The 24383-nt window shown below is 37.4% G+C and overlaps 1 protein-coding gene across 2 annotated transcripts in view; it reads left to right on the top strand.

Annotated features, from left to right (window-relative positions):
• Positions 1-24383, top strand: part of LOC121300787 (NADH dehydrogenase [ubiquinone] 1 alpha subcomplex assembly factor 2-like) — a 44136-nt gene that overhangs the window by 17873 nt on the left and 1880 nt on the right. The window contains exons 2-3 of one of the 2 annotated variants that reach the window (XM_041229661.1): positions 14170-14259; positions 16859-16899. In XM_041229661.1, coding sequence (XP_041085595.1) covers positions 14170-14259; positions 16859-16899 — 131 coding nt within the window. The remainder of the gene's footprint in view (positions 1-14169; positions 14260-16858; positions 16900-24383) is intronic. The other variant, XM_041229669.1, reaches the window with a different exon arrangement.

The raw sequence follows: 24383 nt of genomic DNA, 5'->3' as shown, positions 1-24383 counted from the left end.
CACGGATTAAAAACTATTGTACACACACACACACACACAGAGTAAGCACATTTTATTTTATGTTACAGTTCTGAAAGAAAATGCAAGACAAACTACGCACACAACAGCAGTCTTAAGTTCTTATAGTGGTTTTTCTGCTTTGTGTTTAGTTCAATTGTAATTCCCATACAAATAAAAACAATATGCTTACTATCTATGAGAAGATTTAGTTTCGATTTCTCTTGTAGAGAAATTGCAAACAAGCAAGTTACAGTGAGAATAAAAGTAACTGAGTAGGATATATTGTAGTTTTTACAGAAATCAAACTGATATTCTGAGGTAATTTTTGGTGCAGAAAAACATCTAAATCACAGTCTTTGATTTAACTGTAACACCAGCATTGTCCCGCCCCTTAACAATCAATACACACTACTGATTCGCTTTTAGAGTGATCCCCTGACCTTCCAACTTCCACCTAATAGGCTCTCAGTAACTATCACTGATAAATGTGCTGTAGTCAAAGTAGGTTAGCCACACATGCTGCTACATACAGGTAGGCTACCATATTACAGAAAATAAGCAACCGCGATACTTCTAAAATGTCATAAATCGTGTAATAAAGTATTGCAGCGTTTGAAAATCGTAGTATTTTTAATAAAGGTTGCCCTCGTGTAAAGGCCGTCCTCTTAAGCGCCACAGTCATTTTGATCAATTTAAAATAAAAGCCTCGGTGCCATTGAATTAATACGATATATAATGATAATATATATTTTTAACAAATTAAATAATTAATATTGATGTAATTCATAAGTGAACATGAAAAATCCATGCTCGACCCGGTACAAATCTAAAAGCCCACCCACAGTCTCCCTCTACACTTAAATCAAAGCACTGTAGGTTGCTGCAGTATTGTAATACTCCTCTCCACTGGCACATCCGACCCGTGAAGGCTCGGTACGGTACTGTACGGTACAGGTGGTTCTCCACTGGCTGCTTGTCAAACTGAGCGAGACCCTAACTGACCTCCGGCCTCACAAGACATCTGAATCTGGCTTGGAGCCAAGCCGGGCTAGGGGTGGGGTTAAGGAGCTTCGTCATCAGTACACTGCAGAAAGACAACAACAAACATGGCGGGCAGCAAGTGTGATGAGAGAAAAGTACCGCCTTGGGATGTTGAGGAAGTGCAGGCTCTAGTTTCTCTGTGGGCAGGCAGAAGTGTTCAGGAAGATCTGTAGTCTTGCGTCAGAAATTTGAAAGTTTATGCTCGAATTTCTGACAATTTGAAGCAAATGGACATAAAGCGGGGGTACAGTACACTTAACTCACACACTCAAAAGTACCAAATTCTACCAAATTTCTCATCCTTGACCTTTTATTATATTAATATAAAGAAACAAAAATGCAGAAAATAAAACAATTCTAAACTTATTTACAAAAATATAGTACAAAATACAGCCGTACCATACATACAACTACGGCTCTCGTTCCGTTGGCACAGCTTCTTTTATTAAGCACCTAAACAAAAAACAACTCTAGAAAAAACAACAGCTATCCTTAAATGGGATATCTTTGGCAAATCATATTTTTCAAAACTGCTTTTTTCCCCTTCAACAGAACAAATTGAACTTTATTAAGTCGATATAACCAGTAAAATGTGTGATTATAAAGAAATTCCTAAATATATTTACAAAATATAGCGATAGAAGATACAGCTGTACTGGTTGGTCTATTGATTTTTGAACACCATACGTTTGTGAATCTTTTGTCAAACTGAGTTCATTAATAACAATAATGAATAACCACTGTCTTTCGTTGCGTGTGACGAAAAGTAACACGGCTTGGCTATGCAGTGGAAAAACAACCCAGGCTCTCCTTAACAGCACGTTGAGGGCTCGGTATGGCCATTTACAAGTGGTCCTGATCTAATTATTTGGATTTCTATTATTATGCAGTTATTGTACTGTATGTGACTACTGTGCAAATTAAGAAGCTATGTAATATCCTTCACTTCTGATACTATTATGTTTCCGCAGCTGACCTATTGTTAGAGTAAACCTTCTGGTTTAATTTTAGAGTTGCCTTGGCGTTTTCCACCTTGCAAAATGTAAAGCTATGTTCTTGTTTTCCTCTTTGCTGTGGCTTTATCATCTGTGATTGAATACGTGTTTGTGTATCAAACGGGGTGTGTGTGCAAGACAGAGCGAGGTACTGTAGAGATGGCAGTACTGTAGATACGTTTTGAATTTGTTACAAGTTTCAAATCTTCATTCATAACCTCAAACCTGAAAGCCAGCATTTTCTGTTAATGTGTGTCTAATTGTAGTAATTATTGTCCACTTATCCAAACGGTTGGCATTTGCAGCTGTAGTTGATCTCCTGTTGTGTTTCTCAAGCAATATAATTAATTTCCTAATGTTTTCTCCACTGATGTTACAAGGAATTCCTATGTAGTTTGCAGCTGACTGCCCATGGATCAAAAAACAACTTGGCCAAAATACAGCCTGTGGTTCAGCTTGGGTCTGAAACCAAGATCTCTTCTTTGCAGTACACTGGCCGTGACCTTTAACCAATCCAGACCTCTAGACAGTTCTTCAAGGTGCACAAGCAGCTTGGGTAAAGTCTGAGCCCTTGCTTTTTGCTTGTTCACTGGGTGCAGATTGAGTACAGCAAGCTCTTCAATTACCTATTCTTTTAGTAAGGTTTTTAGTCGTCGCCACACAGCTTCTTCCTGTCAAATTGGACTCCCAAAGAGTTGGCTGTTTCGGACTGCCTTCGTGTTCCCTCCCACCTCCGTGGAGTTTATCAAATCCCCCTTGATTGTGAGGGTCAGCCTCTGGAAAGTTACTCCATCTCTCTGGGAGTTCATATCCCTACTCTACTGTGTGTGCTGCTGGGTTCTGATAATAATGTACAAGGCCAGCCTTCCAGCTGCAGTGCTCCCATGTTTCTCAATTCTAGACACAGTTGGGCTTGAGAGCGTCTTTGTGACCTTACACAGCTGCAGTATCCACTGCCGCCTCTCACAGGACATGCTGCAGTCTTCTCCCAATTCCAGATCCCTTTTCTGTATTTACTATGGAAACAACACCTCAACATTTATTCATATTTATCTGGTGGTACAGTATATACTGCAATAGCTTGGATTAGTTTATGGGAGCAGAGACTAACTTTAGAAAACACAGTTTTCTAAAAGTGAGCTACAATATAAAGAAACTAACTTAAAGGTATGCTGATAAAAAACACAACGAGCCACCCCCTCCAACCAAAACAAAATAGCCCTCTAAATCTGAAGCCATGCACTGTGGACTTTTACTAGTTATCCCATATAGAAGAATAAGCCCATGCAAATACAGTACATCGTAGTTCTGGATCAACTGACAAACTATTTCTTCCCAAATAACTGTGTGTGTGTCAACAGTGCTTAGGAGGTACAATTAGATTTGTGCATGTCCTCTTGGGAAAAGACTTGACAGATGTTTATATAGGTGGCTGTTTCTTGAAATGCTTGCTATTAAAATAAGCAGTAAATGTAGCATTTTTATATTTAGCGTTGCTGATAAAGGAATTTTAAGCCAGCGTTGTATAGAAAATTATAACAAGGGTTAGCATTCGAAAAGTGTTCTTTTAAATACCGTATTACTTCAATTTGGCGACGTTTATTTTAAATTGATCAAAGTGACTGCGGCACTTAAGAGGGCAGCCTTTAATCAAGGGCGACTTTTATTAAAAATAGTATGATTTTCAACTTAAGTTGAAAATCGTAGTATTACACAAGTTATGACATTTTAGAAGTATCGCGGTTGCTTGTTTTCTGTAATACAATAGCCTACCTGTATGTAGCATGTAGCGTGTGTGGCTAAGCTACTTTGACTACAGTACATTTATCTGTGACAGTTACCGAGAGCCTATTAGGTGGGAGTTGGAAGGTCAGGGAGTATTGTACCAGCGAATCAGGAGTGTGTATTGGTTGTTAAGGGGCAGTTAAATCCAAGAGTGTGACGTAGATGTTTTTCTGCACCAAAAATTACCTCGGAATATATGTAAAAACTACAATATATCCTTGTGGCAATTTGGCCTGTGATTGTGAACAGGTGTAGAGGTGATGTAGTGCAAAGGAAATCACAAATAATTTTAATCTGGTAAGAAAGTGGTTTTGTTTGTAATCTGGGTCTGTAAATCCCAGCAATACACAACGAGATAACAACAGGGTTACAGTCCCAAACAATAATCACAGACGTATCTGCCCCACTATAATACGGCACACGGTCACCAGTCCTGGGTGCGTGTGGTCGTGCTTGTGATGGGTGATAAACAATGCTATTTAGTGACTGTATTGGTGCAGTGACGATCCGGCTCCCGTCTCTTCGGGGGCGTTACATGTACATAGTCAGTGTTGCACATTTATTTGTTTGCTGTGTGTGTTTTTTTTAGTATGGGGAGAAAAAAAACAACCTTCATGTTTCTTTATTGATAGCGGCATTTATTCGAAGGCGGCCTCTATTATACAGCTGACATGACTGCGGCGTCAATACGAGGGCGTCTTTAATTCAAGGGCGGTGCTAAATTGAAGTAATACGGTATTTAAGTTGCTGCATTTGAAGACTGATTTTCCTTAAATGAAAATCCTACAGCAGGGCAATAATGATTTGCAAAGACTGTAGGCAAAATTGTAACTGCTTTGTCAAACTACTCTTTTTTTTTTAAACAAAAAAATGTAATACCTTTCCCTGACTTCTAGGAATCAGGTTGTCAGATCAACCCTGTCACAGCTGTTCTGTCACTTCATTACTGTTTTACAGGGGTGCTGCTGTTCTAACAATGCTTCCAAAGTTCCAGATTCCGTTCTGAGCAGACTGGTATCCTTTGGCTCCTCCTCATTCCACCTCTTCCAGATTCACTCTTTGTTGTCCTCCTACATCTTTTTTTTGTTGTTTTGTTTGTCTAAAGCAAACATTACAATTTAACCATAATTGAACTTGAAACAATTATTATCCATTATGCCTATTTGCATAAATTAAAAATATTAATGAGTTTATTTGAGTGAGCAGTCAGGAGACATAGGCCATAGATAATCCCCCCCCCCCCCCCCCCCCCCCCCACCCCAGGCATTTTATCTCGGTCTGTTCTTTTAGCTGATGAAAACGCTGTAATTGAATTGCAAGTAGAGATGTGTCTTTTTAGTTTAGAGATGTTATTTTAGTTTTCTTTTCCTCCTACATTGTAATTTTTTTCTGAATAAAATCAGACTGTAGCTCCAATTTGTTCGATAATTGTGTAGTTTTTTTTAGGCATACACTGTTATTAGACGGCCTGAATAATTTTATATAAATTGCAGCTGCTGTTGATATTTTGAAATGGCTGTCTTCATCACTGTCCTTTTTTTTATTTTCCTGGTGGGCATCTTTCATTTTGAAGGCCTGTACCGGGTGATTGACAGATTTGGGCAAGGCTGTGGGGAACATCAGACTGCTTGCTGGGGCACCCAGATTAGTTTTCGCCAGACTATTCAAGCGGCTGCTTTAGTTATTCCTACCCTTCTTTAATTACAGTGCCACAAACATGTCTTGGCTGAAAGTTTAATGACTTCGAAGCACTTTATTGCATCACGGCCCAGTGCTGCCTTCCTCAGCAAAGTAAGTCAAACGGTACAGTTAAGGCTGTGTTATTTTTTTTTGCACTCTCTTCCATTTACGGTAACTGGAAGTCAGATACTGGGGTTCTAAATTGCAGGAATTTGCAATTCAATGCACGGATCATTGGGGAGATTCACAGATTGTTTTGACATGCTGGTAGAAATCTGGCAAGAAGATGGACGTCTCATGAAATTTGCAGCTGCTGATTGAATTTATTATATTTTCATAACGGCCATCAACTGCAGCAGCCTGTGGGGGGTGGGGTGGGGGGGGGCATGACAAAAACTGAGAGGCTTGCAGTTTTGTGGAACGTCCGTGAAGCAGATTACTTGTAATAAGAGGGCACGTCCTGGACTTAAATCAGAAAACCGTTATAGAACCCAGAGGGCAGAAAGGTGTTCACTTCTCTATTAAATTGTATAAAAGAAATCAATTATTTAAACACCTTGTCAGGATCTGATGTCTTCATTGCAATTTTTTGCTTTGTCACCACAGACCAATGATTCTAGAATAAACGCTACGCTACTTATCTATATAGTGGAAAAAAAAGAAAAGCTGTTTAAAAAATAAAACCTAATTCATTGCACTAATAAAGTAAATGTGCAGATGGGGAGCTTTTGAGACAATAATGTCTCCTTCAGGGCAGACGTTATTTATCCAACATAATTGTGAAGTTTCAGGGGTATCCACCTGACCATGAAAAACAAAACTGGAGTCACTGTGTACACACACACACACACACACACACACACACACACACACACACACACACACACACACACACACACACACACACAAGGTTCCATGATGCTTTGGCAGATGGCTTCAAGCACTAATTGGGTACATGTAACTGTTACCAAACCAGTGTTTTATGGAGCTCTGCCAAGGACTCATTTAAAATAAATAAATAAATAAATAAATGAATAAATAATATCCTTGTACAGTAGCTTTTGGTAAACACAGTATTAAACTTCACTGACGTATGTCCTCATTAATCACAGATTGGATAGCCTAATTCTTTTATAAAAGGTTACCATAGTAAAAGCAAGGCATGGTAAAGCATATTAATAAAGATGGTATACTATGGTAAATGTATAATATGGGAAAAGCATGATAAAAGTGCAAGAATACCATGTATCAATAAAGTGGTAAACCATTATAAGGGAACTGGCATATACTGTACTATACTACACTACTCTATATATGGCAAAGTAAGAATCAAAGTACAGTACTTCCTAAGTAGACAGTTTTCCAAATAGATTTTTGTGTTTATTATTAGGAATACCATATCAAATATGCTGCTGTTGTAATATTAAAGAAAAAGAGTATTCCTTTCTGACTAACATTTGAGTAAGAAAATAAGTACTGTGTACTGCATATCCTGAGGAGCCGTTCAAACCTTGGGTTGTGGGTACTGTAACCTTGACACTGTCTACTGTATCAAGTAATTTAGATCCGTACTTTCATATAACGCCTCCATTTTTATCATATCGAACAAATAAACAACTTCATGCTTTTTAACCCAGACTGCTCTAAGTTCTTAAGGAGGAAAACTAGTTACCTTGTGATTGTAGCACATTTTCTTTAAAAACATATCAATATCAAAATGTGATATAAATGCATTCTGTTACTTACAAATAAGTATTAGTCAAACTGTCAGCGTCTGTGTTCAGTTATTACGTATATTGTACCAAACTGTAAAACTGCAGAAGCTTATGGTTAGTTAATTGAAGTTATCAGATTTTCATTTTAATATTCTACTTGAATTACTACTAGACTTTAACTTTGTAAAGGGAAGATTTCCATAAGCAATGAGAGAATGGTTAAAGATTAAACAGATACAGTATATACCCATAAGAGAAAGGTGCTAAAGATGTTCTGTATTATTTATTTATTTAAAACATTTCAAAAGAAAAGCCCACAGAGACTGATTTCTAGTTTTAAATGCTGCACAGAGTACTGCTGCACAAAATAAAATAAAAAATCATATTTTTTTTTAAAACGAAATAAACATTTTATAAAACTTTTTAAATGTGATATAATGGTCCAGGTTAATAATATCCCTGGTTAATACTACAGCTCATTATTCTGCTTTACCTCAGGATTCCCTTTTAGTGCAACTGGATGGGTACTTCAATAATAAGTGAAATGCAGTAAATATCTCATTTTCATCACAGTGAGTGCCAGGTTTTGTGGCTTGAAAGATTTTTATGTAAATTATTAAACTGGTTGAAAGTGTCATTGGAGTGCAGTGCAGTATTTGACTAAAACATTTAAAAAATGCCATTTATCATTCACAAGTGCGCCTTCGTAGAGATGGAATTAGAAATTTGTAGAAACTGATGCCAGCATGATAACTTAAACACCCAGCCCCTACAAACCCGAAAGGCCATATTGTTCCTGAAAACTGCGTCGGAGAACTATCATTCACCATGTTTAATCCGAATGAATGAAACTCTTTTAGGTGTATTCCTGACTTGTGACGGCCATTGGTTTTCTTGGTATTGAATTACCCTGCTTACACTGGGGGTTATGGGTGTGATTTCAAAGATAGTTTTACTACTGAAATAATTCATCTCATGTTCTTTTCTGTCTAATAGTCAATATGAATGGCAGAGCAAACACTTTTATGATAACTGGTTGTACTGTATACTGTAGCTGTCTTGTAGGTCTAAATTCATAATAAATTTCTTGAATGTTTCTTAATTGAGATCACTGTGACCATGCTTCACATCCTCTTGGAATAGTTCACATTAATATTTCACAACAGCTGTAAGTTTTTATATATTTCATGTATTCATGCATTCCATGTCTTTTTTTTTCTTCATTTTATTAATTATAGTCCACGTTTTTTATTGCATTCACATTGGCTTGTTGTGTGCTGCCGGTACCAACACTGGCACTTTTACAGGGGCTAATGCCATTATGCCAGCCCTGTATACATTTCAGGAAACTCTGATCTTTCAAATTTGTCCCAACCAGATGTATGTAATAGCATGTGGTGTGTTGGTGGTGGTGGTATTATTATTATTATTATTATTATTATTATTTATTATTATTATTATTATTGAAATTTAGCTTATTTGTTGAAGAAACCTACTGTATTTTCCATACAACAATAGTAAAATAGCAGTTATGAAAATTAAATTTAAAATTAATATAGATTTAAATAAACAAAAATAATTGCTGTGCCATCAAGATCCTACAAATGCTGTTTGTTTTCAAACACATGCTTCTGGCAGGGTACAGCCTGCCCCTGGGCGTATTTTGGGTTTGTTTTGGTAATTGTTGTATTATGATTTCAATGTATTTGTACGCAGGTGTTTTGGGTCGGCAGGGAAGGGTTAAGTTCCTTCCCTGCCAAATCACTTCACATGCCGAATGGGCTCCATTGCTTGTTAATCATTCAAATCAGGCCCAGGCACAGCTGCATAAGAGGCAAGAAGTTCTCAGTCAGGTTGGGTTGTTCAGAGGAACTTAAGTCAAAAGATATAAGAATGTTACAAGAAATATAAACAATTGCTACTCGAGCTGGATTTGGACCAACATGATACTCGTTTTGGTTCAGTTTTGTATTGTCTGTTTGCTTTTTGCCAGTGTGCCTTTTGTTTTGTGTCTCTGTTTTTGTTGTGTGTAAACACTTTATTTATTATTAAAACGTGCATTAGCACTTCACTTGCAGTACTGTGTCTGTCTGTTTCCTGGTGTGACGTCACCACCAACGTATCCTTGTTACAGTGCTCCCTTGGGAAAGGTATGAACCATAGCAAAAAGTTGTGCGGCTGACTGTTAATAAAACAATAAACACAATTTTAAAAAGGCTTGCATGGAGCTTGCATCTCAAATTCAAACCTGAAGCTCTATAAACTGTGGAGCTCTGCTACTTTTTCCCCTCACCGAGGAAGTTTGAGATGCATGTGAGCTTGTTGCCACGGTAACCAGCTGGTTTCGAGCAGTGGACCAGTAGAAGCAGTGGGAGGAAAAATGGAAGAAAATATTAAATAAATAGATGAAGTAAAATCTCCTTTTGTCACCAATGCAGTAATTTGACTTTATTTTTGTTTTCTTGGATATCGATGATGGATTAGGGTGGGAGGAACCCCAACTTTCTCAAAAATATTATGGAAGAATTAGGCTACTGTTTAACGCAGAAGTCTGGTAGTGTTCAGCATGTCATAACATATACTTCATTTCTTGCACGTGTGTGTATAGGCTACTTTCAGTTTTATATTCTTCTCGTCGTGTGAGAATCCAAACTAGATTACGGATAAGCAAGGTGTCTAAAATTAATTATTTATTTATTTATTTTTTATTATTCCTTACAAAGTGTAAATAAGAAGTGACTGACTTGGTGGGTTAAACATTACATTTTTATTTAAGTAGCCTTACTTAGATGTACCCCTGTGCTCTGAGTAATGTGCTGAGGAAGAAAGTTTGTGATGATATTGAGACGAGAAGTGGTATTGGTAATACAGTATACACCGAGACATGTAATCGGTATGGAGTTTGAGGCACTGGAATCAATTCATAAATGATGCAGCCCCTTCTAGCATAAAATACTGCACTGGAAAACAGGGGTGAAAGAGCTTTTAATCAGTTTTTTTTTTAGCCCAGCTCAAACCCACATAGACTACTTCTCATTGAGCTCAAAAGGAGCCTGTTTGTGAACAATATCAAGCTTTTGATCTTAAGACTCAAGCCTGTTCAGGGGTTGCACAAAGTCTGTCCAGCTCTATCGATCACCAACCAGATGTATATGTTGCGGTAGAAGTTTGAATCTGGTAAATCTTAAGCAAAAAGCATACAAATCTTCTTATATAATCCACTTCTATGTACAGTACCTTTTATAATCAGGTTTTATTTCTAATTCAGAGATGCAGGCAAAGGGGGAATTGTGCAATGTTGCTTCAAGTGGGCCCGTGGCAGATCATTAAAAGAAGGCAATTGCATCTATCAATGAACATTATCCAGAATATTAAGAATAATGCAGTCCTGGCTTCTTATATGGGATTCGATTCTGCAGCCTGCATTGGCAGTGTGCAGCCTGACTCAAACTGTCTGACAGGTGTGATATAATAAATATGCATGAATGCATCATGAGAATATTCTGCCCTTTCTGTGCCTGTAAATCACAAGGTAACATGCTTATTTTCTCTGGTGAAAATGAACTGCTTGCATGCCAGGCACAGTACAGTGGTATCTGCAGAACCACAGATTGTATTTCCTGTCTTGCTGTTCTCTGATGGAGATGACCAGGGTTCCATAGAGACCAATGTATTCATTTATTTCAAAGGATTAAACAGGAAAACTCCATGACACATGGTTTTCGGAATCCCAATACTGTACAGGCAGTGGGAGGCCTTACACCAAATGTATGTAATGTTATTTTTAATCATTCACTTACACATATTGCATTAACCCAACATCCCACTAACTTGTGCTTTTTAATTTAGGGGCTGCTGGCACAAACCCAAGACTGGAAGCTCAAATTTAAAAATGATGTATTCAATACAGTGAATATATAGTATACTGTAATATACTACCCTTATAGAAAAATTAGAAAATATAGGGATAGCCTTTTAAAACCAATGTACTGCCCTACACAACCACTAGCAGGAACCATTAGCAGATGCCACATTGGTAGCAAGAAAATGGATGTGGAACTAAATATTGCACAGTGGTCATATTATGGTGGCAGACTGGTACTGCAGTAATATGAATTACCAGTGTTTATTGGTTAATACCGCTGTGTAAAATTGAATATGTAATAATGATTCGTATCGTTGTTGCTGTTGAAAACGCGCTACCGCTGGATTTATATCTGTCCATAAGCCCTCATATTTCACCTCTGTTTGAACTTTTCAAGATTCTTCATGGTCTCTTTGGAGCTCCAGCAGTGCTGCTCTACAGTACTTGGCCCTACATATTGATTAGATGCTGGTCAATATCTCTGTTGTAGTGTTTCTGCTAAATAATGAAGCCTATATCCAAGAGTACTTGTCTGCGCTAGTGTTTTCTTGTAAATGCCTTTCCATGGATTTTACTGATTTACTGTATCATCTTACACTAATGCAATGTAGAATAGCATATTGCTGTACTGTAACCGCCCTGGTATACCAAAGAACCTCACTGAACGTACTTATATTAGCCCTTTAACCCCGTTTGGAGTACTACTGCATTTGTGTGATTCGCTGAGACAGACAGCGATGCCCCACCCAGCCCTACAAAGCAGCACAGGTTTCCCAGAGTGAAAAATGTTATTGTGATTAACATAGCATAGTTTCCTATAACTGGTACAATACAAAAAGTGCAGCAAAGGCTTCTTGTGGTGCTTATTCATTCAGTAAGATACAGTACAGTATATGTTTGTCTCTTGTGATTTAAATCTAACTTGCTATCCATAGGGAAAAAGTAGTTTTTATTAATTTATGAAATTTAACCAGGACATACGCTGGAGATAAAAATCACAACTTTTTAGTTTGAATTGCAGTATTATACAATTTTACATTGCACAAACGAACCATTGTTAGCTTGTTTCTTTGTTTTTGTTTTACTGTATGATTTGGTACAGCTGCAGTTCTATAAATCAAATCTGCATACAGTAATCCAGAATATGTAGTTTTGCCACCATTTTCCAAATGTTCTCTGTAAATCCAACTTGTCACCGATTTATAGTGTAGCAAATGGTATCATTATCATTTTTTATATAGTTTTAATTGAGTGAACAGAGCTTAATGGGTGGATTACAATAACTGTTTTTCTGCTATCCAGTAGATCGGGTGCTAAACCTGCTCTTGGTCTTCTGTGTACTGCTGCAGAATAGAGCTGTTTAAATAGATTCTAAAACCCTACTGTGTCTCCAGTGCTTTTTATATTCACCTTCAATGTCTTACACTTGAATGTACCCATAGGCTTGTATGGCTTTAAAAATATAATTAAGGTTGTTACCTTGTTAGCCCAATAGCAAGACTGTGTGATGCACAACTTTTAAAAGGATTTTTTTTTAATACAATGAAACTTGGTTGAGAGGGGATCATTAATACACATTAACTATTTTCATTACATGCATAAATTCAAAAGAACATTGAAGGACATGTACTGTATGCCAAGTGCATTTTTGCTTTACAAAATGTATGCACATGTATTGGCACTTCAATAGTAGCTTACAATTAAAATAAGCTGTGCAGAGGCTTATTTAAATTCACAGCACCTTAAACGTTTCTGTAAATTGAGAGATTCACAGGCTTGAGATAAATGGGTTAATATACTTGTGTACTTTTTTTTATTTTTTTATTTTGGTGTGACTAAATATTTTACCTCCTGATTTTTCTCCCCAATTTTACATATCCAATTATTTTCTCTCCTCACCACAGCATTTCCCCACTCGGCTCAAGAGATCCGAAGCTTCAGTGGGCATCCTCTGATCAAAGAAAGAACTAAAATATCTCAATTTTTAAAAGCAACATGTTTTTATTTTATTTTAAACAACACAATTGCCTGATATTTTTGGTAATTGTGGGGGGGATTATGATGGTGTGTGGTGAGGATTAAAATTAGGCGCTATAAAAAATATATATGTTATGTTTAGCTCATTAGTTGATTTTTTTTTTTTTTTTTTTTTACTAAGCTTTGTGTCTTCTGTATAGAAACTTCTGTCTTCCCATCCCACTGGCATTTTCTGTTTGTTGCTTGTACATGCAGCCATGACTTAACAGACCGCCCACTGACTTTCCCCTGACATGTTTGGTGTGAACAGTGGTCTGCGGCTACTGCAGAGTGATGTGCAACGTGGCGGCATGCATTTGGTGTGAACAACTCTTCAGATTCACTTGTGCCCTGCCGTAAGCCGGATTCCAGGTCTTCAGTGGAGAAAGGCTGGTGTATTGACCCACTGGGCTGCTTTGCTTCCCTTCCTTTATAATTCTATTTCCTTGCTTAGTCCACATTCAGTGGAAATTATATTTTAATATGTTTTGAGGCCTGACATCATTAGCAGAACTTGCAGAGGGCGTGCATTCCATTTATTCTCTTCCTGACACAGTCGTTGAGCTACAGCATACAGTAGGTTTTTGTTGTCAGTGCCAGTTCCGCAGAATTTTACTCGGACGGTAAAAAAAGGGCTTGTAGATTTGAGGGCTGTGTGAATCTGACAGTAAAAGACATGGGGGGGAGGGGCTTTGATATTGTGTTAACTATTGTAAAAAGGACTGCAGTACTGATTTTCCTTGTCTTTGTTAGCCCTTTTAGATTTGATACTTAATGTACAGTCTATTCAGTCACATATTAGATCATTTTAATGTTGCCTCAGGATACAGTACTTGGTTGTGTTTAAAATGTCCAGTGAATTGTTTCCCAAACATACATTTACATAATTTACAGTAGCTGAAAAAGGGGTATTTACATAGAGCGCGGAACAGATTTTTAAATTATAGGAGAGTACTTTGCGAGGTAGGCCTGGGGGCCATGGGTAATAAGCCACATGCTGTCGACCAAAGCATCATCATAAATTGTGCATTGCAGTTTATGTTTTAAACATTTCCCTGGTTCTTTATTTCAGGACGGACCATTCGAGCAAAGAGACTGGTGGAGCCAGTGAATGCGAAGGAATATGAATATCAAGAAGGAAGCATTCCATCTGAATGGGATGGTAATGCTTGGATAAGGTTTTCAGGGAGAACGATGTAGTGAATGGAAAGTGACTCACATTAACACTTTCTGACTCGCCAGGCTTGAACCACTGACTGTGACTGAACCCATCTGTATCAGGCAGTGCTGCCACGCACAATTGATTGTTGCCCAGTGATTTGAGACATAATTCTCTGAAGGAGTGGAGAAAGCCATGGATTTTTGTATTTTTTTTTCTGATCCTTTTTTTTTTTAAATTGAATTTAAAAGTCCTCTGAATAGTCTATAATAGGAGAGTACAATATATTTTAAGACAGATTTTATAAATGGCATATTTAATTTTGACTGTAAAATATTGCTGTATATTGTAAATTTAGATTTAAAAAAAATCCTATACAACAATAAAAAAAATCCTATACATTATATTGTATATCATATATTTATATACACAAGATTTATATATATATATATATATATATATATATATATATACACACACACACACACACACACACACACACACACACACACACAAAAAAAGCTACTGCATTTATTCATACAATATTGATGCATTGTATTTGCCTCCTTGTCTAGTATTTAAATCTTAATTTTAAAAAGAGTGCAACAATGTAATGAAATCAAAATCATTCACCATTATACACAAATGTCATCTTTATTCTGTTAGTAATGGTGAAAGTTTAAATGAAGGACAATTGTCCTTTGATGTAGGATAACATGACAAAAAAATGATTAACATATATGATCATATATCATATATATATTGTCCCTAAAGTAATGTGGACATTTTGAATGCTGTTATGTTTGATACGTACGTTGATAACCCTTCACTGTTACTGCGCTTTCCCTTTTCCACTCGTGGGTTACATTCTAGAGGAAACCATTACCTGCTGTTTTTAATCCCTCTGTCACTGGCCCCAGTTAAATTAGGAGGCTGTAGGAATGTCCGGCGAGAGCGTGGTTTATATTTTTCCCCTCCTGAAAAAGGAGAAGGATAAATATTTATGGCACCGTATCTCGAGGATGCAGTCTGCTGACAAGCCCTCTGTAATTTTAATTCCTCCTGGTCACCTACTGTACATGCTGATGGGATTTCTCATTTAGTTCTGTAGCTCATGTCAGCACAGTTCCTGAGAAGACATCAGTCATTTTCAGTGCCTGTAGAGATTCAGAAATTGCATGCTCCATGCAGCGTTCAACCGTTTCATTGAAAAGCCCATCTCCTCACCCCCACCCCCATTCTTTCTTTAGAGAAACATTTAGTGATTAATGTGAGTTTTAATTTTCATGCTCACTTTTATGCTCATTAAAGTGTATTATGCAGCAGTAGGGATATTAAAGTTCAGTGAATTTCATGCATACTAATAGGAATGCAAATGAGCTCTGATAAAAGGATGACAGATTCCCAAGGTGCATAGAGGAAATGTTGTTGGTTATCTCTTGCAGTGTTCTACTCAAACATGCAAAGAAAAGGCTTGCATTAAATAGCCTGTAAATAAGAATGCAGTAACCAGCTTTTCCTGGACATAACATTATTTTTAAAACTTTTCCTTTTGAATGGCAATGTACACAAAAGAACCAAAGCAGTCCTGGTGCTTTTTGAAACAAAGTGGGGGAAAAAAAAAAAAAACCTCCTGGGACCGTTTAAATAGTTTTCATTGTTTTACAGATTTAATTATTGAGGTTTTCACCTCGCATTTCAGTATATCAGGCTTTCGCTAGAAAATGTTGCAAGGCCTCTTCTTAAAGGGGAAGTCTCTTTCAAATCATATTTTTCTTATCTGAATTCTACTGTTCTGGTTAATAATCCTCTTTGTTTCTATTTTTCACTCATGTACAGCCCCTAAAGGGTCCTTGCTTGCTGCCATGAGTAGTAAAGCCTGCAGAATCCTACTGGAAAATGTACATTGTGTGGCATAATACAATCGGTACCTCCAAATCAGGACAGACCATTGAGACTGGGATGTTAAACTAGATGAAACAAGTTGATCTGACCTCAGTTTCAGAGCTGTGAGATGTGGAAACGGTGGCTCACTCCATAAGGTTAAATGGTTCAGAGGAGGAAAAACATTTAGAAAAAACCGAATCAGGGCTTACACAACTGATTTTCCTGAGAAAGGAACAAAATTTGATGAAACAAGCATTACAGATACATTATTTAAACAGTTGTAGCAACACATGGGGATGTGTAACACTATATTTGTTTTCGAAACCCCTCTACTTACTCTTTTAAGCTTAGACAAGCTTGTCACATTTTTACACAGACCTTAGCCATAAATCTAGCAAAGACACAACTGTTTATTCTACAATAGAGGCAATGGAAATTGATGTAGTTCTTGTCCTGATGCGAAATGCACTGACATTGTGCCTGAAGCACTTTTAAAAGGTAGTACACGCTTCATCTTAGTTTAAAAATAGGACTCCAAAACCAGTGACCCCTGCTTGACGGACGGACGGACGGACGGACGGGCGACTTCAAGAGAATTCGACTAATTTGAAGCACATTTGGATTTGTAAATAAATGTGCTGTCAGAAATAATTTGTTTAGTTTTGTTTGTTTTTGGTGCTAAATATGACACTTATTTTTTATTTTTTTTCACCAGCCTGGATTCGGGGAAGACGAAAGATCCCACCTACTATTGAGGTTAGCTGTTTATTTTTTTTGTTACCTTTTTTAATGTTTACTGCTCATGCCAGCCAAAAAAGCAAAGAGAATGGAAATAACCAGGGCATCCAGACCACATATTGTTCTCCTACCTTCAATCCCTCCCAGCGCCACACACACATACACACCTCACTCTGCACATGCTCAGAGTCCCCAGCATGGAACAGGTTGTGTAGAAGGAGTAAACTAACTAGAATTTCTCAGCAGATTAAATTAATGATGGACTAATATCTAGATGTCAGTGACTGTATTATTTCTTCTTGCCACTTTTGCATTTTCAATCCGTTAGCTTTCTAACTTATAAATTGTGTTGGTGAAATGAGAGTAGTGTTTAATCAGTAACTATAAAACACTCACCCGTGCTAAATTTTGAAACACTAAAAGAAACTTAAGAAATGTTGTTTTTTGACAAGTATTTTTTAGTGAAATGAAAATATAATGGAATTCATTAGGTTATTTTCTCTTTTAGTATCAATCTGTAAAATAGTTTTCTTGTTGAAATTCAACAATCGTATCTGTACTGTGAAAAAGATATCTACATAAACAGTTCTGATTTTTTTTTTTGATTTAATAATTTGAATTCATTTCAGGGAGTCCTGTACATATCTAATTTTCCAACGACCGTTTACAAATATAGTAATACCAAAATAGTGTTTCAGCAACTTGTGTGTGTTATCCACGCTAAGGACTGTAAAAGCGCTTTGACTTCTGTTTGTGTGCTGTTTATCAAGAGCTGTGTTTAATTAAAACAACTAGATATCGGCTGAAGAACAGGGCTGTAACCATGCAGCATACGGTTTTATTACAGGGCAGTGCTGAGTAAGTAGATTGTATGTTTTCTTTTCTTTGACCTTGCCTCCTCACTGTCACCAATGCAGAGAGGATGTGCAGTGTCATTATAGAGACAGGGAAGGGCCTTTACAGAGCAGCCCGCAGGGAAAATTAGATGTCAGACAGCCAAACGTGAGGGGAACACAAGAGTACTGAAATTATTTGAAAAAGTGATTCATGCTGCATTAAAGAGAAAGTAAGACAATTTGATTGATTTTGCATTGAGGAATTTGGGTTGAATGCTACCTTTTGAACGTTCACAGCTTTGTTCTCAGTAGTGATTTGATGATTATACTTTGCAGGGAGAAAAAGCAGTTTTGGGTGATTATATGGCATGTTTAATGTTGCCACCCCATTTCTGAATAACTTAGCTGTATGCTGTGGAGGTCCATCATTGCAGACAGAGTGTCAGTGTTGATGCCAAAGAGGACTTTAATGGTGGCCATTTTAAATATCAACTTTGACAAACTGTCCACAGTCAAGGACAATTACAGTATACAAAGTCGTTCAGCAATATGATTGCTTTCCAATCTTCCAAAGGTACTCTGCCTTCCTGCAAAGTGTTCCTTGATTTGATTCCGTGAATGGGGTGAGAAAGTAGAACATTAAAAAAAAAAGAAAAAAAAAAAATATATATATATATATATATATATATATATATATATATATATATAATAATAATATATATAATATATATAATTATGTATATAGATGTCATACAGTTCTGTATGCACATACGGTTTTCGAAAAATTTTTTAGTTTTACAATTCCGATGGAGAGGGATATATATATATATATATATATATATATATATATATATATATATATATATATAGATTCTATATATATACTATATATATATATATATAGGACTACATTAGCCTTAACATTTTGATTTTTCAGTAGCTTTTGCATACAGAATGTGACATCTGAACTGTACCATTGTCCACACTTTCTGTCTTCCTCCTGACAGGGACTATTTCCTTGACAACAGGGGTCTAGGAAACTGTTCCCAATTTAAGAGGAAGTAAGAGGACACATTTATTTCAGGTGTTACATCCTGTATCATGGAGATGAGCTTAAAATGAAATGCTGTATGTTGTGTACAGTATTGGAAAAACAAGAGCCATCTGGTTTAAAAACCTGATTCAAAATGTTGCTTTCAAGGGTGTTGGTAATTACAGCATACATCAGTCATCCAGGGGCTTAGTCCCTCTGCTTCATATAGTTGAGCTGTTCCCTGTGGATAAATGTGTACAAATTCCAACTATCAACCCAACCCACCATTATGGTGTGGGGGTGCTGTCCTCTTCAAGGCGCCATCATTGGCTTCCCACATAAAACGTGATGCTTACTTCCTTCGCATTCTCACTGCTTATTGCTACTACCTCCAGTGTACTATGTATCGATGTACATTTCTTAGCAATGTCTCCGCCGAAAAATAATAGTTTTAAGAGAAAATATTATAACAAGACCATTTTTCCTTTTAAAAATTCAAGTCATCTGCTTTAAAACACTCATTTCTATGTGGCTCAGAATTTTTCAAATCTTTTCTTTAGAAGATTTTTTTTTTTTGTTATAGAGAAGAAACTTATCCTAACTAACAATATATACAGTGGCTTGCGAAAGTATTGACCCCTCTTGGCATTTTTCCTATTTTGTTGCCTTACAACCTGGAATTAAAATGGAATTTTGGGGGGTTTGTATCATTTGATTTACACAACATGCCTACCACTTTGAAGATGCAAACTATTTTTTTATTGTGAAACAAACAAGAAATGAGACAAAAAACAGAAAACTTGAGCGTGCATAAGTATTCACCCCCCCAAAGTCAATACTTTGTAGAGCCACCTTTTGCAGCAATTACAGCTGCAAGTCTCTTGGGGTATGTATCTATAAGCTTGGCACATCTAGCCACTGGGATTTTTGCCCATTCTTCAAGGCAAAACTGCTCCAGCTCCTTCAAGTTGGATGGGTTCTGCTGATGTACAGCAATCTTTAAGTCATACCACAGATTCTCAATTGGACTGAGGTCTAGGCTTTGACTAAGCCATTCCAAGACATTTAAATGTTTCCCCTTAAACCACTCGAGTGTTGCTTTAGCAGTATGCTTAGGGTCATTGTCCTGCTGGAAGGTGAACCTCCGTCCCAGTCTAAAATCTCTGGAAGACTGAAACAGGTTTCCCTCAAGAATTTCCCTTTATTTAGCGCCATCCATCATTCCTTCAATTCTGACCAGTTTCCCAGTCCCTGCCAATGAAAAACATCCCCACAGCATGATGCTGCCACCACCATGTTTCACTGTGGGGATGGTGTTCTCGGGGTGATGAGAGGTGTTGGGTTTGCGCCAGACATAGCATTTTCCTTGATGGCCAAAAAGCTCAATTTTAGTCTCATCTGACCAGAGTACCTTCTTCCATATGTTTGGGGAGTCTCCCACATGCCTTTTGGCGAACACCAAACGTGTTTGCTTATTTTTTTCTTTAAGCAATGGCTTTTTTCTGGCCACTCTTCCATAAAGCCCAGCTCTGTGGAGTGTACAGCTTAAAGTGGTCCTATGGACAGATACTCCAATCTCCGCTGTGGAGCTTTGCAGCTCCTTCAGGGTTATCTTTGGTCTCTTTGTTGCCTCTCTGATTAATGCCCTCCTTGCCTGGTCCGTGAGTTTTGGTGGGCGGCCCTCTCTTGCCAGGTTTGTTGTGGTGCCGTATTCTTTCCATTTTTTAATAATGGCTTTAATGGTGCTCCGTGGGATGTTCAAAGTTTCGGATATTTTTTTATAACCCAACCCTGATCTGTACTTCTCCACAACTTTGTCTTTGACCTGTTTGGAGAGCTCCTTGGTCTTCATGGTGCCGCTTGCTTGGTGGTGCCCCTTGCTTAGTGGTGTTGCAGACTCTGGGGCCTTTTAGAACAGGTGTATATATACTGAGATCATGTGACACTTAGATTGCACATAGGTGGACTTTATTTAACTAATTATGTGACTTCTGAAGGTAATTGGTTGCACCAGATCTTATTTAGAGGCTTAATAGCAAAGGGGGTGAATACATATGCACGCACCACTTTTCCGTTATTTATTTTTTAGAATTTTTTGAAACAAGTTATTTTTTTCATTTCACTTCATCAATTTGGACTATTTTGTGTATGTCCATTACATGAAATCCAAATAAAAATCCATTTTAATTCCAGGTTGTAAGGCAACAAAATAAGAAAAATGCCAAGGGGGGGTCAATACTTTCGCAAGCCACTGTATTTTTAGCCGTACAGTGTACAATTTGAACAATGTATTACTGCATGCTGCAGTCCCCCAGTAATTTGTGTGGACTTGTGGATAACATTTTTTAAATGTGCACAAGAGGCAGCAAGAGCAGGTTGTGGGATAGTTTTAAAGGGTGTGCTCTGTAACACTTTCACTCCCATCTGCATATTTCTCAAACCTTGCCAAATAATATAGCATTTTGATTACTGACTCGGGTGAAAATTCTGTCCAGATCTCACTTCATGGGGTGGGGGGGCATCTCTTGAAGTGTTACCCACAACAAAATAACCCTCTGAGTTGCTGGTCTGGTAAAAGTTCCACAATGAGATCTACTGTCTCAAGTTTCAAGCTCTTGGTTTTGCTCACTCAGGTGATAAGTTCCCAAAAGGAGGGAATATGTTTACTGTCTCCAACTAAAGTAGTTTGGACAACAGAGGTTTCAGCAAATATTGTTAATTTAGAGGAAAGTTGCAGAAGCACTGTTTGATAACTCCAGTGTGTGCTCTAACATAGCTTGCCTTCCAAATAAGGTCCGTCGTCACTCAAGTGCACACGGCATTGTTTCAAATTCTCAACTCTGGAAGAAGGCAGAGAATAGGTTTGCATTTTATTTTTCCCTGTAATAGGAAAATAATGATATGTTGTACTTATACACAACATACATTGTACAAAGTAACCTAGGGCATTATTAATATCAAGAGGGCAATTGAAAGAAGTTGTTTTTGTTTTTTTCTGTAAGATTGTAATACTTTTTGCACATTGTATTGGCTGACATTAGAGGGCTGATGTAAGTATAGGCGCAGTGCAAACAATTGCGGCTACAAAATCCAAATTTCCTAGCAGCCAGGCAATTATTTTGCACTATGTAAGCTTAAGCAAATTACTCAACGCACACAAATAATGACCTGCAATCATGATAATGAGGATCGCAGTGAGTGCCGCCTGTGCATCGGGCTATTTAGCAGCCCATTTACAGCCAAGAGGTGAGGTGTGTTAGGAGTACAGAGAGCAGTAGACGTGGAATGAAATTTGTGGAATGTGAAAATCAAACCAAACAAAAAAATATGTCAGGAACGGCAGCAAATTTCTCTTGGTGCACGGAAAAGAAAAGAAAAGAAAAGTTTTTTCTGATGAGGAGCTGAGAGTCCTTATGGCGGAGGTCACTCAGCATGAAATGTAGTTATTTGGAAAAGCCTCAGCCAACATCAGTTATGCTACCAAAGAGGCCATATGGTCCTTGTGACAGGATAGCCAGGTGTCTAAGGTGGTCAGGAGGTAGGAAGGAGACTCTGAGCTGAAGAACTGCCAAAGTTTATTTTTCACAAATATAAAAACACAAACAAAAACACAAAATAAAAAGGTTAAACAAAACCAGTTTTGTTACTTAAATATATACAGTTTGTTTGTTTTTCTGTATATATTCTCTCTCTCTCTCTCACTCCCTCCCTCCTAATAGCATTTCTAGCTCCCTTTTTATATTATGTGACTGTTCCCAGTTAGCACCAATTATCTAATATGGGAACAGCCACATTCTCACATGGACCCTGCCCTGCCATGCCATGCCACAGTCCTCTATAGTGGAGAAAGTCAATGCTGTCAGTATTACCTGGACAGTCAACCAGGTGATTGAAAAAGTGACATTCAGGTATTTGGTCTAGGGTGGAGTGAAACGATAACACCTTACGACCACATCCTCCGGCATCCCAAACAAAGTGTCCCAAAGTTAGTCATAAGCCCGAGTTTGCCATGTTTTTCTCCGCTGTGTGTCTCCTGACTTAATTCATGACGAATTTCAATTCCAGGAACCTCATGATTTCAATGGCAACAGAAGAGTCAGTTATTCATTTGGCAGGTATTCAGCACTCAAAAGGCCTCTTTGCCAAAAACCTTCATTCAGTTCGGGAGGAGCAGCAGAAAACACCCAATTGGCCCTGTAATTACAGCCATTATTCAGATCAATGTGTTGACCAAGGAAGCATTTTCGTGAAAATAGCAAAAGGGTTGGACTCTTCTAGAGAAATATAAGCCAGAGTCACAAAACAGTGTCCAGGTTTTAATTTGTATAATTGATCAAAGAATCCTTACATTAAAGTTGAATCTGAATAAATTTGATTTGACATCGATTTGGCAAACGCTTAATGACAGCTGGCAAGAGCAAAGGAAAAAAAAATAGGCTTTTCTAACTAAGCGCTTTTCTTGCCTCGAATTCTGGTGGCTTTTATCAGATTAACCACTGTAACAAAATTGGGCAAAATCTCCAAATGGCAGGTGACCATAACTGAGGAATGCTTGCAGAGCTGTATTGCGCTTAGCTAGTTCCCTTCATTGCCCCACACATTTGATTAAACTGACCAAAACCTTTACTTAAAGCTAAAAAACATGACCATTCTACATTCTAGGACACAAGCACCACTGCATTTTCCCAGACTAGGCTATACAGTAATACTGGAAATATTTACTGTGGGGTGGTCTATTGGCATCGGATCAGAGAAGTAATTTAAAGGTGTATTAGACATGATTATGCAAAGGTTATAAAACAAATTAAAGGGCTTCTTTTTTTTTTAATAGTGATTATTCAGACTGCAGTAAACACTCTTAAGTCAAGTTATGATTCTGAATAGTGATTAGTTGCGCACCGAATGTCATTATGTGCCAGAATTATCTTCACGCCAACAGACATTCAATATCTAAATAATAATAAACTCACTAATTGATCCTTTTTTAATAGGGCTTCTACCTGAGTTAGAATGCAGTATCTCAGTAGCTAAGGGATTTGTGTATGTGTGTGATTTGAGGAATTGGAGTCTAGACTACACTGAATCATAAAAGTGTCTGGGTGTATTATAAAATGAGAAGGAGGACATATTAGAACAATTACATACAAAAAAGTAATTTTTATTTCATCCTGTGTATTAACATGCTGCCAGGTTATTTGCATGGCCATCAAAGTCAAATAATTGGCAATGTGGGTTTTTGAAAAAGGCATAAATAAGCATAAACAAGTGTTGCAGCTTGTTGACGCTTGCTAAAAAAAAAAAAAAAAAAAAAAAAAAAAAAAAAAAAAAAAAAAAGAAAAAAACAGATGTACTGTGATAGGACCGTTGAATTGCTTATTTTTCAAAACTGCACCGTATTTTAATTCAACCGTTTTTTAACAGTTTGGTGTTTATTAGGTTGTTTTGGTTGGCTGTGTTTTTACAGGCAATCATCAGTCAAGCAGCAAAGGGAGCGATGGAGGTTAAAGTTTTCTGTTTCAAGGGCTGGCACCGTGCACAGTTTTTTTTTATCCAAAAAACGACAGGCTGGAAAGCAGCAGGAACCAGACCTCTGACAGATTATCTCGGTCTGTGTTGAGCAAGTGGACTTTAAC

The sequence above is a fragment of the Polyodon spathula genome, chromosome 2 (assembly GCF_017654505.1).
Source record: "Polyodon spathula isolate WHYD16114869_AA chromosome 2, ASM1765450v1, whole genome shotgun sequence".
In the NCBI taxonomy this organism is placed as follows: Eukaryota; Metazoa; Chordata; class Actinopteri; order Acipenseriformes; family Polyodontidae; genus Polyodon; species Polyodon spathula.
Note: the sequence above shows the minus strand (reverse complement) of the source record. Positions and strands in the feature narration are given on the sequence as shown.